At 33.7% G+C, this 19,103-nt stretch overlaps 1 protein-coding gene and 1 long non-coding RNA gene across 5 annotated transcripts in view; one reads left to right on the forward strand and one right to left on the reverse strand.

Annotated features, from left to right (window-relative positions):
• Positions 1-4,831, reverse strand: part of LOC114278728 (Gut esterase (DUF1350)) — a 65,854-nt gene extending 61,023 nt beyond the window's left edge. For 2 of the 4 annotated variants that reach the window (XM_082893110.1, XM_028220825.2), the window contains exons 1-2: positions 4,603-4,831; positions 3,980-4,247 (exon numbers count right to left, since the gene is read on the reverse strand). In XM_082893110.1, the coding sequence (XP_082749236.1) occupies positions 3,980-4,239 (260 nt within the window). In that variant the 5' untranslated portion in view covers positions 4,240-4,247; positions 4,603-4,831. Of the gene's footprint in view, positions 1-3,979; positions 4,426-4,602 lie in introns of those variants that run through there. The other 2 variants (XM_028220826.2, XM_028220824.2) reach the window with 1 other exon arrangement.
• A 1,368-nt stretch (positions 4,832-6,199) lies between these two features.
• Positions 6,200-19,000, forward strand: LOC145801471 (uncharacterized). Its single transcript, XR_014343047.1, has 3 exons — positions 6,200-6,355; positions 6,490-6,583; positions 18,738-19,000. It is a non-coding gene; the product is annotated as an uncharacterized LOC145801471 (long non-coding RNA).
• The last annotated feature ends 103 nt before the right edge of the window (positions 19,001-19,103 follow it).

A 19,103-nucleotide genomic window follows, 5' to 3' on the forward strand; every position in this document is an offset into this window, starting at 1 on the left:
CACAGCCCTTCAAACACCCCCTAAATAGTGCCAAAATATCATCTTTTCATGCTTAAACTCTTACCCCTTTATCACCCCATACAGACCCTTCAAAACCCTATATTTTTATTGCGATTTTGGCTACAAAATCCAATTAAAATCAGCCCCAAAAGCCCAGATTTGCTGCTGTCTCTAATTGTCCTACATCAGTCTCCATGAATCTTAACAATCTCCACCATAAAGCCAAGACCACAAGGCAATGTAAGAACAAATTATCAATACTCTCATCTTCCCTTCTACACATTTTACTTAGTAATAAAGAGCATTTTGGCAGCTTATAAAAATTTTCTAGACATAGGTTGGCCAACATTTGTTATAAAGGCATTACATATGGTCTTTCAGTTGGTTTATAAGGGTTTTGGAAGTAAAAATTTTAGGTGGCGTTTGGTAACGTTGCCAATTTTCTATTTTTTGCTTACTGAAAACATAAAACATGTTATATTTATTTTATTTTTATTTTTTTTTGCCAAAAACAAAATTGAAAAGCTTGTTTGGTACACACAAATGTTTTCGAAGCATATAAAAACAAAAACAAGAAAACATATTTTGTGGGTTGCTAAAGGTGGTGGTAGGAGGTGACGGATGGCTAGAGGTGTTGGAGATTGGAAGTGAAGGGTTGCCAGAGGTGGTCGTTGATAACAGTACATGGTGGCTGGAGGTAGTCACCATCAATGGATATCGGCAATCGGGGTTGCTGGAGGTGGTGGTGGTTGATGGCAGAAAGTGGTCACTGGTGACAGGGGTGGCCAAAGGTGGTGGATGGCAATGGTGACTGGGGGTGGTGGATGGAGCTCGTGAGGAGGGAAGTGGGAATGAAAACTTGTTTCGAAAACAAGTTAAAACACTTCTTTTTATTCCAAAAAATTTTGAAACTCACTTTTTTGGAAATGAAAATAATTACCAAATATGTTTTTCTTTCCAATTTTTAAAATTTCTTAAAACAAAAGCAAAAAAAAAAATGGAAACAAAATCCATTGCCAAACAAGCCCCTAGGTTCTCTAATTTTGGAGTTCCATCCCTATTAATGGTTAGGAATTCTTAGAAGTTCATATTGCTATTATAATGCTCTTTGCGATATGTAACAACTTCAAAAGAATTGTAACAGCTTGACACTTTCTATGGGATTAGGGGAGGAGGCATGTGAGGGGCAGGGGGGTCACATGCCCCCCTCAACTTTTTGGAAATTATACTTTTACCTATAATAAATAAATATATTTCAATTTACTCCCTTATAGTCTCAAGTATGCCCTTAAATTTTTATACATCCCGTTTCTTTACTTTTTCTTTTTAGCAAAATCCGTTAAATTTAAATGTTTAATTATGCTAAAATGTTCTCTTATAATTTTATATTAGAGAAATGCTACATGTCGTCATATTTTGTCACCATTTTATATCAGCCTTATATGGATACTCATGATTGGTTCCTTTGTTTGGAGATAATTATTACACAATTAATGGCTGCAAATAATATTTTGCCATATAATCCGGTGAAAAAACCAAGCGATATATCATATATATCAGCCCTCTTCTCTATGGGTCCGGATCCTCGGCCGCACAATCCTGCGGCCATTCCTGCGGCACCCCCAAAATGATGTCGTTTTGGGGGAAATTTCAATTTAAAAAAAAAAAAAAAAAAAAAAAAAAGGGAACAGAAACGAAGAAGAGAGAGAGCGGAGAAGAAGGAAGGAAGATGGGTTTGATCGATCGATCGATGTATATGCATTGAAGATCTAATTGATCCTAATGTTGCAGAAACAAGGAAAGCCATGGATCGTGAGGGTGGGTTTGATTTTGGCCCCCCTCCGTCCTCTCTCTTCTTCCCCTCTATTTCTGGGCTTGATTTTGGTCTGTCCTCTCTCTTCTTCCTCTCTGTTTCTGGGTTTGATTTCACCTTCATGCCACCCATAGGTTTGACACAATGGACACCGAAGAATTTGGTCACTAGTGAGTTTTCATACCGACAAACATGTTGGTAGTACCTTGGAAGCATCTTAATAAGCACCTGAACACAGATTTAATAAACTCAATAATTAATCAATCACAATGATAACATAAACTAAAAAAACACTTCTTTTTTTTGGAATCAAAAAACCCACAAACCCACAAACCCAATCGATAATTTACCTAATACCCAGTTGGAGATTTAGCATCAAATCATAATTCTTATGTCCTTTCGATATCGTCTGCCCCGGTTTCTTCACCTCACCATTCAAACAACAGGGACTCCTCTGAAACTTCCTAATCCCATGACAATCAAACCCAGTACCATCCCTATAGAACATCGAAGCCTCCACATTATCAATAATATCACAAGTAATATCCCCGGCTTCCCCTTTCGATTCCCAAATACAAATCCTCGGAAAAGCCCTCTCATTCAAGCTCCCCCTCGACCCATCCACCGACGATCTCTTCTTCGCCATTCCACAGTTCTCATCCATCATCAACGGCGCAAAAATCTTGTGACTGAAACTCAAGTTCTGCTTCTGATCTTTGTTTCCAGGATAGAAAGTCCCATTGAGAATCTGTAATGGGTAGTCCTGTTGGCGTAGCGTTTTTGGCCGTACCCATGTTTCCGATCGGCGGACCAAGACCTCCTGTAGGTGTCTCTATCGGATCCGATAAAGGTTCCAAAACCTTCCATACGACCCGACTTGAATTCACCTTCCTTTGGTTTCTGTTCCGTTTTTTTTTTTTTTTTTAAATTGAAATTTCCCCCAAAACGACGTCGTTTTGGGGGTGCCGTAGGGATGGCGGCAGGCTTGTGCGGCCGAGGATCCAGACTCCTTCTCTATCATTTCTTTATCTATCTCTCTACATCTTTTTTTGTGTGCATCTTGGTATAATTTCACTCTCATTTTTTATGAGACATGTGATTGCTTTTTAAACCATGATGATCATCATACATAAAATCAAACAAATAACAAAAAAGATAATAATTGGTTAACTAGAGTGTATATCGCTAAATATAACGTCTGCATCACGCTGATTTGTAGTCCTACCACCAAATGAAAATTGTATTCAGTTAGATTATAATTCTTTTTTTTTTTTTTTGATAAATGTTCAATTAAATTATGATTTTTGCTAAGATTTCAACTTAATGTTGCCCCCTCTAAGCCAAAATTCAGGCTCTAACACTGTCTGGGATTATGTAATGTAACCCTAATGTGGTGTAATGTATTCTAGTACCTATATTCTTGTTCTCCTTCTCCTGCTGCCTTCCTGATTTTGCTGCACTTTATTACACATAATCAGACCTTGTTAGTCAGCCAGTCCAAAACCCTACTTTTAAGAGGCTTAATCATTCACTCTATCAAAGGACCAAGCCTAGCAACCCAAAACCACAAAAAGCAAAGGAAGGGGCCCTATCATGCGCAGGGGTAGGGAGGTCTCCATAAAGTTACTGTTCACACGCTGATGATTGGTTCAATTATACACCACTATCCCCAAACCACAAAAAGAAAACCAAAAATAATCCTCCGACCATGAAACCCCAATTTCTACCACTGCTAACATCAAATCCAAGGTTGAAACACTGCATTCTTCATACGTCTTTTCTTTTGTCTTTTTTTTTGTAATCAGACTGCGTTCTTCATACATATGCGCGTCACTTGGCTCCATAAATTTTATGAACATCTCATTAATTATTCAATACATGAAAATAATTGCTCCAGACTAAACGATGCCACATTTTTCATCCAAAAAAATAAATAAATAAATAATGGAAATTTATCATCAATTTCAGTAAGAAGTATCTCCGTCAACTTTGTTAAATTTTTCTAAATTAAAATCTACCATCTCATTTACAAAAGGTACTATCTCATTAACATGATAGTTAACACTTGACATGACTACCAGATGATCCACGATAATACTTTTCAAGGAATAAAAGGAAGAAGAGGGGAAAAAAAGAAAGGTGAAAATTAAGTGATTTTGCACATACCTCTCAATATCGCGGTAGAGCTGGATTCCAGTTCTTTCTGGTCGAGTGTTGCTGGTGTCATTAGAGTTGTAGCAATAGATTTTATTGCGATGACCCCTACAAATACGACGATTTTTTACAACGGAGGGGGAGGGGGAGGGGGAGGGGGAGTGATATTGACGGAAATTAGACGAGTGGGCGCGACTCTGAATACTGAATTGACTCGACTCATATTGAAAACCAAGCTGTGGATGCCGATTCCATAGCGAACTGGCCATCATCCCGACCGCTGCAAAGTCCACAATAACACTATGCAATAAGGTCGACGTTCGGATCCTCTAGAGTGACTGAGTGCGGAGTGAAATGTCGTGGGTACGACAGGTGTCCCACTTAATGGGTTGAAGGCTAAGATTTCCCTTCAACCAACGACGCCGTTTTGGTGAAGGAAAAAAAAATAAAAATATCAGTTCGGCAATTTACACAGAGAGAGGAGCAACGAGAAGCACCGGCCGCCGACGAAGCCATTATTGAAGAATCTTGAACAGATTCGAAAGAAATTACAGGTTCTTCCTCCAAATTTTAAAATTTGGATTTGGAACTATTTACATGATGTCCTAATTTTTCAAGTTTGGAGAAGAACTTACGATTTCCGTCGAATTCAATAATGGCTTCGTCGGCGGCTCCGAAGGCAATATCGGCGGGATCCTTTGTTGCCGACAGTGTTTCTTTTCTTCTTCATTGCTCCTTCTCTCTCTCTGTAAGTCGCTGAACTGATTCAATTTTTCATTTTTTCCTTCACAAAAAGACGTCGTTTTGGTCCAAGGAAATCTCGGCGTTTACTTCACGTGTCGTGCCCACAACATTTCACTCCACAGATACAACCCGTTGTGACGTCTCACATTATAGAACAACAACCTCTCGGTCCTCTCTAGAGGATCCAAACGTAGGTAGGGCAGGGTCAACGGCGGATATATCGATTCGTCAAAATCGATCGAATTGAATTAAATTGATTCGTCGTATTTTGGATGGATGCATGATGATGAGTAGACAGTTATGAATTGATTTTTTTTAATCCGTCAATTTGGAGGACGAATGGCGAATTTGAGGTTCATTTGATCGCAACCGAACCGTCAAACTGCAAACACTCTTAATAATTTATAAGATTTTGTGTTTTTAATTTGTTTAAATATTTTGTTTGTGTTTTTAATTGAAAAAGAGTTCAAATATTTTGTTAAAAAAAAATTTAAATTGAATATATTTTTTGAATTGAAAAAAATAAATGTATTATTTATCTATATTTTTTTATTTTTAAATTTAACTCTAAAAGTAATAAATAAAAAATATGACATATGCTGATTGATTTTTGTTTTCAAAAACATATATAAATGTAATAATACAGAGACATACAATCTCTACTATTGCTCTGTTCATGATTTTGGTAGTTTCAGATTGTAATATTTTATGTGGATGAGACATTCTGTGATTGTTATATGTGGATGAGACATGCAGTGATTGTGATATTCTAAAGTTTCAAACTTTCTTTCTTTGGATGAGACATGCAGTAATTGTAATACTTTTTTAAGTTATTGACTGCAATACTTTTTTTTTTTTTTTTTTGAGGAAGTGCACAAGTTGAACTATATTAAAAATTTATAAAATTTCAAACCGCCAAACCAATTCGCATCCATCCACCAAACCGCCAATTCGCTCAATCCACATCTGCTGGATTGACGGACGGATGTGAATTGATTTTTTTTAATCCGCCAATCTGACAGACGGATGACAGATTGAAAGTTCCGTGGTCGCAACCGACCCACCCCCACCCCTAGCTAGGGGTAGCAAGGTGTAATTTAAGAATAAAATTATATATTAAGGGTTGTATTGGAAATATTTTTAAAAGTTAGTTTTTTGATTTTACTTGATTTTTTTTTTATAAAAAAATATGTAAAAAATGTGAGAGATAATGTTATTCAAATAGATTAACAGCTGAAAAATGACTTTTAATTATATTTTCAAAGTAGTCTTAAATCATCAGAAATTTTTAAATGTAGATAGGGTACCATGTTGGCACAGTGACACCCATATATGGTTACCCATAGCTAATCACAACTTAACAACACATCCCTTAATTAAATGGTGTTAGAGATTTGCCACATCAGAAAATCACTAATCAAAACTAGCAGTGTTTATATTCTCTCTAAAGTTTGCAATGTAATTCTCTCTCATGGGTCTTCTAACTTTCTTCTCTCTTATATTTTCAAGACCCGCCCACCTCAACCCCACTCCACCACTTTCTCACACGATTTGTTGACCCATTTTAGAGAGAGAATTTGCCTTCATTCTTTGTCGTCCATTGTTCTTTTCTTCCAGACTTTCATCTCCTCTTTCTTGCTAAAGGTGAGCCTGGTGAATCAATTTCAACCTAGTAAGTTTTTTATTGGAATTAAAGTTAAGATAAGACCTCTAACTTTTCCCTCTTTTTTCTTCTAACCAAATTTATTGATTTTTTTATTTTAATTTTTCAATTATAGGTTAAAATTATCATCACAAGTCTCATGGCACCTGAACCAAATCAAAGTGTAGAATCCACAATGGTTTCAAACAGAAAATAAGTTGTAGAAAGAGGTACTTTTATATTATATATATATATATATATATATCAACTTTCTGGTTTAAATATTGAAGACAAAGAGAATATATGTAATATATATATATTAATATTAATATTTTATATATATATTTGATATAAACTGATTGTGCTTATCACAATTTTTTAAATATAACATATGAGTTCTCAGCAAAGATCTACATGATAAATTTGATGCAAATTGAATACAACACTGCTACACACCCCCAGTGGGGGTCGACCCCCAGTGACGTGGTGGGTCTCTATTGGCCAATTTTTTTTTTTTTTCTTCCAATCCTGCAGTGCCACGTGGCACTGGGGGGTCGGTGGGGGTGGAGTTTACTGGAGGTCCGGCGCATTTTTGAAATTGAATATGCCTATCACAAATTTTTGAATTTGTATATAAATTTGATATATATATATATCAATTTTTTGCATTAAATATTTTATGTATAAATTTGATATACATATCTTAATATTTTTTTTGTAATTCATTGTAGATACAAATGCTCCTGATAATTTTTTGCCTCCGTTTGGGAAGTGGGTTGGCTTTTTGGCTTTTTGACTTTTTTGGTTATTTTAGCCTGGGCTAAAAAGCTTGCTTTGGGAAGGATTTTTTAGCTTTTTTGACTTTTTTTGTGAGAGAAGAGTGTAATGATTATGGGTTGAATGTGATGTTTTGTTTGTTATGGCTAAAATAGCATATTTTGTTTTTTGTGACTAAAATGGCCAAAAAAACCCAACCAACTTCTTCCCAAACGGTGCCAAGTGCCTAGGATGATAGCATTGTTGAGTTAAAAATTGGAATGATTGCAAATAGTAAAGAGGAAGCTTATAACATGTACAATGAATATGCATATTACAAAGTCTTTTGTATTCGAAGAGATAAAAAAACTTATAAAAGAGGGACAACTCAACTGATTTGTCATAACTTTGTTTGTTCAAGAGAAGCATTTAGGGAATTTAGTGACCCTAGCCAATAAAAGAAGTATGATAGGCTAGACATTAGATGTGGTTGTCAGGCTCAAATTATTTTTAGAGTAGAAAATGACATTTACGAAATCAGTCAGTTAATCATTGTCCCGTTTGGTAGAGCTGTGGAAAAATGATTATAAAATATAGCTTAACAGATTATGGCTTATAGCTGTGAATATAAATTGTTAACATGTTTGGTGTAACTGTGAGATTATGGATTTAAGCAGCAGAGTAGTGTTTGGTTAATAAGTTGTAAAATAATTTTTTACTGTGTAATTGTTCTTTTTGCCCTTATATGATATAAAAATGATTATTTTGTCATTTTTTTCAGTTTTAATTTTAAAAAATTTATTTCATTAATAAAAATTAATATAATTAGTATTACAAAAGTTAATATATTTTTTTTCATTTTTTAGTATAAATGAATTAGGTCTTAGTTAATGGCGTAATTTCCATAAATTAATACTAAAATTAATAATAGTATCAATTAGTATAATTTTTTTCATTTTTTCATTACAAATTAATTAGTGTCAATTAATGACTTAATTAGTATCAATTAATACTAAAATTAAAAATAGTATCAATTAGTATAATTTTTTTTCATTTTTTCATTATAAATGAATTAGGTGTCAATTAATGGCTTAATTACCATCAATTAATACTAAAATTAATAATAGTATCAATTAGTATCATTATAAATTTTTTCATTTAATATAATTAGTATTAATTAGTATCAACTAATATAAAAATTGATACCTTTGATAAAAATGTAATGGAATGGAAGTGTTATTGTAGCAATTTTTTTCCATTATAAATTAATTATTATCAATCAATTGCTTAATCAGTATCAATTAATACTAAAATTATTAATTAGTATCAATTAACGGCTTAATTAGTCTGAATTAATACTAAAATTATTAATTAGTATCAATTAATAAGTAATTCATTACAAAAATATACAATATTAAATTTTTTTAATTGTGATTTTGTTTTTATTAAATTTTTTTCATTACAATTAATAATATAACAATTGTTATTTTTTTAATTTATTATTCTTTTTTAAATAATATTAATAATCAACAATTGTTATTTTTTTTCATTAATAATTATTCTTTTTTAATTTATTATTCTTTTTCATTGCAATTAATAACAATTGTTATTTTTTTTTGATTTTGTTATTTTTTTAATTCTTTTTCATTACATTACAAAATAATTTATTATTCTTTTTCAAAAAAAAAAAATTCATTACAAAACCCTAGCCGTACATCGCCAGCCCTCATCGTCTCCTCCGTCCGTATGCCGTCAACCCCCCTTTTCTCTTTCGTTTCAGACCGGCGACCAACTAGTGTTGTAAAACCCTAGCTGCCGATCTGCAAAACCCTTCTATCATTCTTCTTTTCATCCCGATCGCCAAGCTCTCGTTTGTGAAACCCTAGCTGCCGATTTGAAATAGCGTTCATGTGACGGCATTGATGCGCGAGCCGACGATACAGGTGCAGAAGGCAGCAGAGAGTGAGCGAGCAGTGTTGATTTCCAATTTCAGATCGCGATCTAAAGAGAGGGGGAGAGGGAGAGAGAAAAAGAAGGAGAACTCTTGCCGGAAATCGTGTGCGTGTATAAAAGAGAGAGAGAGAGAGAGCTCTGGCCGGAAATCACCCTCGCCGGGAATAGCCCTTGCCGAAAATCGCCTCTGTCTTTCTCTCACAAGTGAACAGTGCTTAGACAAAGGCTTATATAGTCGGGTTTTTGGTAATAGTTGAAATATCTGAGGAGCATTTAAGTCATTATACACCTTAAGAATCAACTGCGCGCATAATCAGTTTGGAAAAGCACCTCTTAGGCAACTTAATAGATAATTGGTGAAATGGCTTAAGTTAAGCCATAATTCATCCCTCATAATTTTTACCAAACACTCCAATATGACTTATTTTAAGCTATAAGTTGATTTAAGCTGCAAATAAGTTCTACCAAACACCCACATTGAGCACAATCACCCCTTAATTGAATCAAGTCAAAGACACTTGATAAGGTATGCACGTAAAATACATGACACTAGTAAAGGTGTTATTAAATCCATTGTTGATGTTGGTATAAGGGTGTCCAAAACATATGGATATTTGTTAAATGAAGTGGGTGGATTCACCAAGCGTGATTGTCATAACTATATTCAAGTTCAGCAGTCAAAAAGAATTGAAGTTGGTGATAGTCAGAGTGTAATAAATCATTTTAAGCATAAGCAAAGAGAGAATCCAATATTCTTTTATACAGTGCAAGTAGATGACGAAAATCGAATGAGTAAATTTATTTTATTTTTATTTTTTTTGAGAGATGGAATTTCCAAATTGGACTCTGAGTGTTTTGGAGATTTTGTATTTTTTATACCACCTACCGGACAAACAAATATAAAATGATTTGTGCTCCATTTGTAGGGGTAAATCTGTTAGAAATTTGGTTTTTATAGGCTTATTTCGGGCCAACTTTGAGTCCAAATTTGAGTAGGTCCCAAATGTCTTTTGGGGTAGGTCCGAAGAGATGACGTGTTCCTTGCCACGTGGCAAGTCACACGGCGAAAACGGCTCATCAAAACTATTTCTGAGTGAATGGGAAGTTGATGTCGTTTTCAGGTTCATAGAATGAGCAATTAAAGAATTAAATGTGGGTTTTCTTGTAAGGCTTATCCCACATTGAAATTTTAAGTGAGCTTTTGTGAACATATAAACTCTAGGTGTCCAACCCCCCAAGGGGCACCCCAAGTTTGTAGAAGGGAAGGGTTATGGACAAAGTGAACCTTCGTTCAAACCACCACATACGTGCGGTCGCCGCCGTTTGACCAGTCAAGCCGTGCCGAACGCGGGTATGGGTGTGGGTTGTGGGTTGGTACGATTTTAACGTTAATTTTTTAGACAAAATTTATTTGAATTTCAAAATGTTTTTAATTCAATTTTTTTTTCAAAAATTTGTGTCTATTTCGAATTCCACAACAAATTCAAATTTTTTGAACAGATTCAAACTGTTTTACAGGTTTAAAACTACCCAGATAGATCCAAACTGCCCAGCAGTTATTTGTCCAAAACTGCCAGCAGATTTGTTACAGTTGGAAGCAGTTATCTGTTCAAAATTTGAATTATATCTGTTGCACCTGTTCATTTAAAAACCTACCTGTTCAGTTTGATTTTCGGACCTATTCGGGTCTATTTATAGCAGGCCATTTCCAGTAGTCAAGTGATTCAGAAAAATTGATTTTCTTACCTTCATTTTGCTTTCTTGCATTATTATTCTTCATACTAGTTTTAGGAAAAATTTAGAGAGTATAGAACACAAGTTTTGTTCACTGTACAAATTGTTTGGAGTGCTACTACAATTTGTGAAGATCATTGTATCTTGAGAAATAGACGCCTTTTATCCGTAAGCACCGTAACGGGACGAATCTCTCTTAAGGATGGAGTGCCACACACTCGACTTGATCTTTTAATTATTTATTTAGTTCGATAACATAAATTCGGTAAGTAATTTATTTTTGTTTGTTTGATTTGTTTCAATTTATTTATTTTACGTAGAAAATTGTTCCAACAAAATCATCATTGGAAAAATGTGCTATTTGGTTGACTTTTTTGTGTGATGAGATAATTGCATCATTTGTTTGGTTGTTTAATACTTTTCTTGAGTCTATGGATTATAAGGCACCAAAAACTATTTTCATTGATCAAGATCGTGCAATGGAAAATGCCATTGCAAGGGTCTTGCCTAAAACACAACATTGTTTGTGTTAATGGCACATCTCAAAAAATGCTGCAGTGATATTTCTGGTCTTTATCGTTATTATGGGTTTAAAGACATGCTTAACTATTTGTTGTACAAATGTGATAATAAAAGTGAATTTAAGGATAAGTGGAAGAAAATGATTGATACATTGAATTGTCCCAATCAATCATGGCTCTTAAAACTACATAGCATTCGGGAAAAATGGGCTCCCGTCTTTAGTCGTGATATATTTTCATGCAACATAAATTCTAGTTAAAGAAGTGTCACGCCCCAAAATTTTAGTTACTTCTCGTCACCACCGTAGCCTCAACTAATCCTGCAAAGGAAGCTCAGCTGCGCTCAAATAGAACGCACCTGAGTTGCCAAGAGACAAAACGGGTCAGTATACAGGTATACTGGTATGAGTACAAGATTCAACACCCACGTGTCCACCAGACACAAACAAAAATACATTAAATTCTTATTACAGGACAAGACAAGTAGTTCCAACCGCACCGAGACGAATGGGTAGTTTCTCGAGACACGGTGGCATTTAGTTTCTTGTCTGTACACAACGAAATATAAATTTATTATAAAATAAACAAAATAGAAATAGAAATATGGTGGGTCAGCCCTGCATAAAAAATTAGTAAGACCCACCATCCTGCAAAACAAATAAAGTTAGTATAATTTAATCATAAGTAACTTGTTGAAACAAATATAAAATTACACCGTTTCATACTTAAATAATTCGAATTGATCAAAACTCAAAGAACGAAAGTTGTACAGAATCAAATTTTTTAAAAGACAACGTGAACGAATTTAACAGAAACTGAACAGGTTAAGAGAAAGGCTTGATCTAAAAATCTAGACGGAATTCAATCGAAAAATATGAAGCTGAAAACGAACAAAAACTTCCATAAGATGATTTTTTTCCGAAAAAGTTCAAAACATGAAAAGTGTGCAGAATAATGTTTTACTTCAGTTTACGCGAAACCAATAAAAATGAACTCGTTTCATGGGTTAAAACAGCCTATAAAATCTGCATTACCAAAGTGAATCAAACCGACAATAACCAAGATCATCCCATTATAAGTTCTAATCGATTTTTTAATAAAAAGCTACAACACAAGAGTTGTCCAAAATCACGTATACATGCTTCTGCTCAAATTTCATAATTTATCAAGATCGTTTACTATCTTTTTTTATCATGTACATAACAATACCATACACACTATACTAATAAATTCATAATTAAATTCTTTGTTCCTTAACTCCACCACTTCGGCTCTCCCCTTCTGGCCTACACATATATCCCATGTGCCTCCCGTATACCTAACACTGCTCCGAAGCCAAACTTGCACGGGGACATCGTCCCGAGTTTGACTCACACTCCCCCGATAGTTAGCGTATACGTATGCGCGCAAATCAAAGCACTCGTCTACTCATGAGAACGAGGCAACAATATAAATAACATCTCATCAACATCATGAGACAAATATAACAATGTCGGGCATAAGGCATTAAACAACTCTAATAATCCTCACTTTTTTATACACTCTTTCTCCCCATCACTCAAATAAAACAACAATCCAAGGAGTCATGGTGGAGTATAAAAAATTTATCTAAAGGTTCATAATTAATTTTAATTTCATATGACCATGAGTGTAATTACAACCATAAAATAAATCCATATAAAAATCATAAACATGGCATACACAACTAATCCAAATAAGTAAAATCAATCCTTCATTTACATTCAAATACAAAATCAATCCAACATCAAATAAAAATAAATAAATAAAAACAACGAATCAATCCATCCTCTAACCAATATCTATGGATTCTAAGTTTATTTTAATTTTATATAATCATGAGTGTGATTACAATCATAAAATCAATCCATATAAAAAAACCTAAACCTTGTATGCAACTAATCAAAATAATTAAAATCAATCAATTATCTAAGAACCCTAAACTTTATGTACACCACTAGTCAAAATAATTAAAATCAATCTATCATCTTTGTGTGAATACAAAATCAAACTTATATCAAATAAATAAATAAAAACAAAGAATTAAATATAAATCAAGGGAAGTGGATTTTGTACTCACAATTATTTTTGAAGATCAAAGAATCACTCAAAGAATTAATAAAGTCACCCAAAATAAAACCCTAAACCTTGCATACCCAACTTATGCAAATAATTAAAATCAATCAATCATTCAAAAACTCTAAACCTTACCTACACGTCTAATCAAAATAATTAAAAATTAGTCAATCATTTAAAAATTCTAAACCTTACATATCCAACTAATTAAAATAATTACAATCAATTAATTAGCTAAAATCTTAGGCCTTACATATACATCTAATCAACATAATTAAAATTAATCAATCATCTAAAAATCCTAAACCTTACATACTCAATTAATTAAAATTATTACAGTCAATTAATCATCTAAAACCTTAAACCTTACATATACATCTAATCAACATAATTAAAATTAATCAATCACCTAAAAAAAATCCCAAACCTTACATACCCATCTAATTAAAACTATTACAATCAATTAATCATCTAAAAATCCTAAACCGAACATATACGTCTAATCAACATAATTAAAATTAATCCATCATCTAAAACAATCCCAAACCTTACATACCCAACTAATTAAAATTATTACAATCTATTAATTATTTAAAAACCCTAAACCTTATATATACGTCTAATCAACATAATTAAAATTAATCCATCATCTAAAAAAAATCCCAAACCTTACTTACCCAACTAATTAAAATTATTACAATCAATTAATCATCTAAAAATTTTAAACCTTACATATACGTCTAATCAACATAATTAAAATTAATCAATCATCTAAAACAATCCCAAACCTTACATACCTAACTAATTAAAATTATTACAAGCTATTAATCATCTAAAAATCTTAAACCTTACATATACGTCTAATCAACATAATTAAAATTAATCAATCATCTAAAAATCCTAAACTTTACATATACATCTAATCAAAGTAATTAAAATTAATCAATCATCTAAAAACCCTAAAGTTTACCTACACAACTAATCAAAGTAATTAAAATCAATCACTTATCTAAGAACCCTAAACTTTACATATACTACTAGTCAAAATACTTAAAATCAATCTATCATCTATAAACCCTAAATCTTATATCCACAACTAATCAAATAATTAAAGTTAATCTATCATCTTTAAGCAAAACAAAATCAAACTAACATCAAAAAAATAAAAATAAATAAATAAATAAAACAGCGAATTAAACATAAATCAAAGAAAGTGAGTTTTGTACTCATAATATTATTTTGAAGATCAATAAAATATTTAGAGAGCTAAAGGAGCCACCAAAACAAAACCCTATTCCTTTTATTTTTTCGCAACTCTCTCTCTCTCTCTCTCTCTCTCTCTCGGCTCTCTCTCTCACGACAGCCTCTCTATTTTGATTCACTTTTCTAATCTTTATTATCTTATCAACTCCTATACCTAGTTGATTACTTATATAATATATATATATATATATATATAATAACCTAATTTCCTATCCTAATCTAATATGACTATTATATTATATTATATTATATTATATTAGATACTACATATAATTGTAATATATATAAATATAAGATAAAATATATATATATACCTATATATATAACACCTCTTTTTTTTTTTATAACAAATACAAATATAAATATATAAATATATGTGGATTAATTGAATAACACATTAAATTTATTAAGTACCACATTAAATTCATTAAATACCACATTAAATTCTCATGTAACCTACACAATTAATAAAGTCAAAAATAAAATAAGATATAATAATCATAATAATAAATAAATGACTTAAGAAAATTAGAGTCGCTACAAGAAGTGTGAGCACAAATAATGTTTTTCAACATATAGCAAGTAAGACATTGGCTCTTACTGAATTTGCGCGTCACTATGAACAAAATGCCGAGAAGATGCATGAGGTAGAAGTGATCGATGATTTTAATTGTGCTAATGGAAAACCTCCCATTGCATCTCGTAGTACTGGAATTTCGAAACATGCATGTAAAGTGTATACACACAAAATATTTGCAATGTTTCAAGATGAGTTTTTGCAAACAACATTGGTAATGGTTGTTGAATGCATTTCTAATGGGACATTGCAAATGTATAAGATGTGAATGGAGGATGGTACTCAATAGTACTATGTGAACTTCAACTCATCTGATTGCTCAATCTCATGTAGTTGTAAACGGTTTGTGTCATTGGGATTGTTATGTCGTCATGCTTTAAGAGTGTTCAATTTGAATAATGTGAAGAAAATTCCTAAAAAGTATATTTTGGAGAGATGGACGAAAGATGCAAAATAGGGTTGTGTAGGGGAAAGGCATTCTAAATTAGCAGAAGATAATAGTGGTAATTCAGCTAAAAGCAATGCGCCCTAATAGGTTAATGCGCAAACCGTTTGCTCTCATGAATTTATGTTCTAATTCCGATGTCACAAGTGAGATTGTAGATAGGAACATGGATAGTTGTCACGCCCCCAAACCGCCCCTAGTAGTTTGGTGCCGTGATAGCCAGTAATCCGTAATTACCGAAGGCCAACTTTCAAAATCACACACAATCAGAGTATAAAATATGGGGCTTGCAAGTGCGGAAGCAATATATATACATATACAGAATCTAAATAGTCCATGAGAGCCGTGCATAAGTCCGATGAAATGACATACATCCTTATAAAGTCTTACAACTTAAATACAATAAGGAAATGACATCTTGACCAAAAGGCTTCTCAAGCCGACGTATACAAGTACAAATGAAAAACAAGCCGAGAAGCATGATCTTCAAGACGGTACAAAATGATAATCCAAAACATGTCGGCAATGCACCCAAAAACGCATCGGCATCGCGTCTAGGCCTCAATGCCTTCTTGTTCGTCACCTACATATATATAGAGAGGGTGAGCTTGGATACTCAGTGAATGATATCAGAAATAAAGGTTTTGCATGATTGATATCCAAGATTTCTTTCAAAACAATACATAGCATACTATACAAGCAAGAAGGAAATCAAGTTCATTGCCGGCCCTTCAAGTTCCTTGGATGTTATTACATCTACATATTACAAGTGCGATGACATATCAAGACAAGAGTGCAGTTGCATTATAGTCTCCTGCAACTAAGGACTTTCAAGACAAGAGTGCAGTTGCATTATAGTCCCCTGCAGCTAAGGACTTTCAAGACATGTCATCAAAACAAGATAGTGTTTAATATGCAAGTAGGGATAGTCATTCATGCTAGATCAAGTACTTTTCAAAACAAGGCAAGACGAGATTTTATGAAAACAAGTATAACATAGCTTTATTAAAAATACCACTCACATAGTTTCTTCAAACGTCGGGGTCGAGACAAGCCCAAGTCCTACAAACACATGGCAAAGCCTATTGAATGCACCTTCAACAAGTTTCGTATGTACACAAATGATTTCGGAAAACATGCTGGGCACCAACCAGGTCTAGGCCGAGGTTCCACACCTCCTCTCCGAGGTGTGTTCCCGAGGGCCTCATGCAAGGAAAAGAGGTCGGGAAACTCTGGGTATCCCTCTGCTGATGAACGTGAAGAACATGAGTGTGAAAACATGAAAAATATGGATGTTCAATCATAATCTGTCATCACAAATCTGGGGTTTTCGTGCTATGAGTTTGAAAACATGGACCTGGGTACCCGTACTTGGAATTCTTGCGGAAACAAACACAAAAACATGATTCTTTATGCAAGCTTTCGGATCAAAACAAGACTTTTCTTGAAGAACACATGGATGTCATTTTCTCTTTCTAAAATCGAGCTTCAAAACGATGCATGGCTTACAAATCATATCCGATCATGCAATGCAACAACATGAACATAAAGAACATCATGAGCAGATCAAGAATCTAACCTTAGAACGCGGATCTAACGGTCGGATCTCTAGGAATCAAGCTTGAAGATCTACTTCCTCACTCTAAAACTCTTTCTTCCTCCTAGAGCTTCTCTCTCTACAAGACAAGGTTATGACACCAAATGATAGTTTTCTATACCCGGTTTTGGGGTTAAATCTCTGCTGGGACACGTGGCGGCGACTGGTTGGGTTCTTCCTGAAAAGGTGACTGACAGACCAGACAAAGCATGGTGGAAGGGTGTTCAACAAGCAAAGCGGTATGGGCTCTCTGACAGGGCAATGACATCGGCTAACAACAAGGCGTATCTAACAAGCTACATAGAATGACACTCCGGCAAGGGGTGACATCGGCTAACAAAGGACTTCGGCAACTAAGGTGACAATGACCTCGGCTAGGAAGGACAACACTTGACTAAGCTGTGCCACATCTTGGCCTAGATGCGCCACACCTCGGCCTAGGTCGTACCACTCCAGGACGAGATCGCTTGGGTGCAAGGTAACATCTCGGCTAATGAGGTCAAGGCAAGGACGGAGGTCAACAAGGGGTTCCAAGATACTACTACTAGACTAAGGGTGACCTCGGCTTGGAATAACATCGGCTAGTATAACTCAGGCAAGGCGTGACCTAAGTTTCACATCAAGGAAGGAACAAGACAAGCATACTACACTTAGACAATCACAAGGCTTCAAAACAAGGCATGGATCACATTAACTCCAGCGAAACAAATCACAACACGCACATGCAAACTTAACAAGTCATAATCACACAGATGCTCATGAACATGATGAGAACATAAAATGTGGGTTCCTACAATAGTACTTTGAGCAAATTTAAAAACATAATGCATCTATAAGTGGTGGAGTGACATGTGAAGTGATGGGCATGCAACTTTAGTAATTTCTGATGTTTCAATTAAGGATCCTCCTCGACTAAGAAAGAAAGGACAGACTTATGGTAGAATGAAGGGGCTTTTGGAGAGGAAAAAAAGAAAAGTTGAAAAGGTGGGTACAAGTAAATCTCAAGCACTACACACTACTGTGATAGGTAAATAAAATTATGTTTTTGGAGATATAAAACTTAATTTTTTTGTACAAACAATGATAGTCACACATGTTTATTTATTTATTATTAGATACCACAATGCAGTCATATGTTGTAGGACCTTCAAGATTTTTTGTGCCAACAACAAATGTTCCAATTGTCCAAGAGGTATATTCATAATGTAAAGACACAACTTAATTTCATTTTGTTTAATTAGTTTATATTATTTAAGGTATATTACTTTTTTAATGCAAATGTAGATGCCTAGATACTTAAATATGCCTTTTACTACTATGCTAAAATCTAGCTTCTCCATGTCACATTTGAGCTAGGTATTATATTTTAATATTTAACTCATTACAATGTATTTGATTTTCAAATATAATAACTAATCTAATTGTATTATTTAAATTTTTGCAGAGGTCACTAAACGGTGTTAGTGTTATAGGAAGTCAAAGTTCTTCCAATATATGAAACTTGAGTGAAGATGTTGAAAAAGACTGTGGTTTCTCTTTTTAAGCATGCAACTGGAACAAATTCTTTGTGTTTTGTTTTGTGAAGAACAATATAGTTTTGGTTTCTTTTAAGCTTGATGTTTGTGACATTTATGAACTTTTGGTTTGTTTACAGACTAATTTTAGTTTGTGTTTTAATTTATGCTTCTATATTGTTTGTTCGATGACGATCTTGTAAGGTTAATTTGGCTTTTGTAACATTTTCCTTGGCTTTTGTAAGGTTAATTTGTGTTTCCAATGTCTTTTCTTTCTTGAGTATTTTGGTTTCTTT

Source organism: Camellia sinensis, chromosome 10 (genome assembly GCF_055761805.1).
Source record: "Camellia sinensis isolate YWXY chromosome 10, ASM5576180v1, whole genome shotgun sequence".
Classification (NCBI taxonomy): Eukaryota; Viridiplantae; Streptophyta; class Magnoliopsida; order Ericales; family Theaceae; genus Camellia; species Camellia sinensis.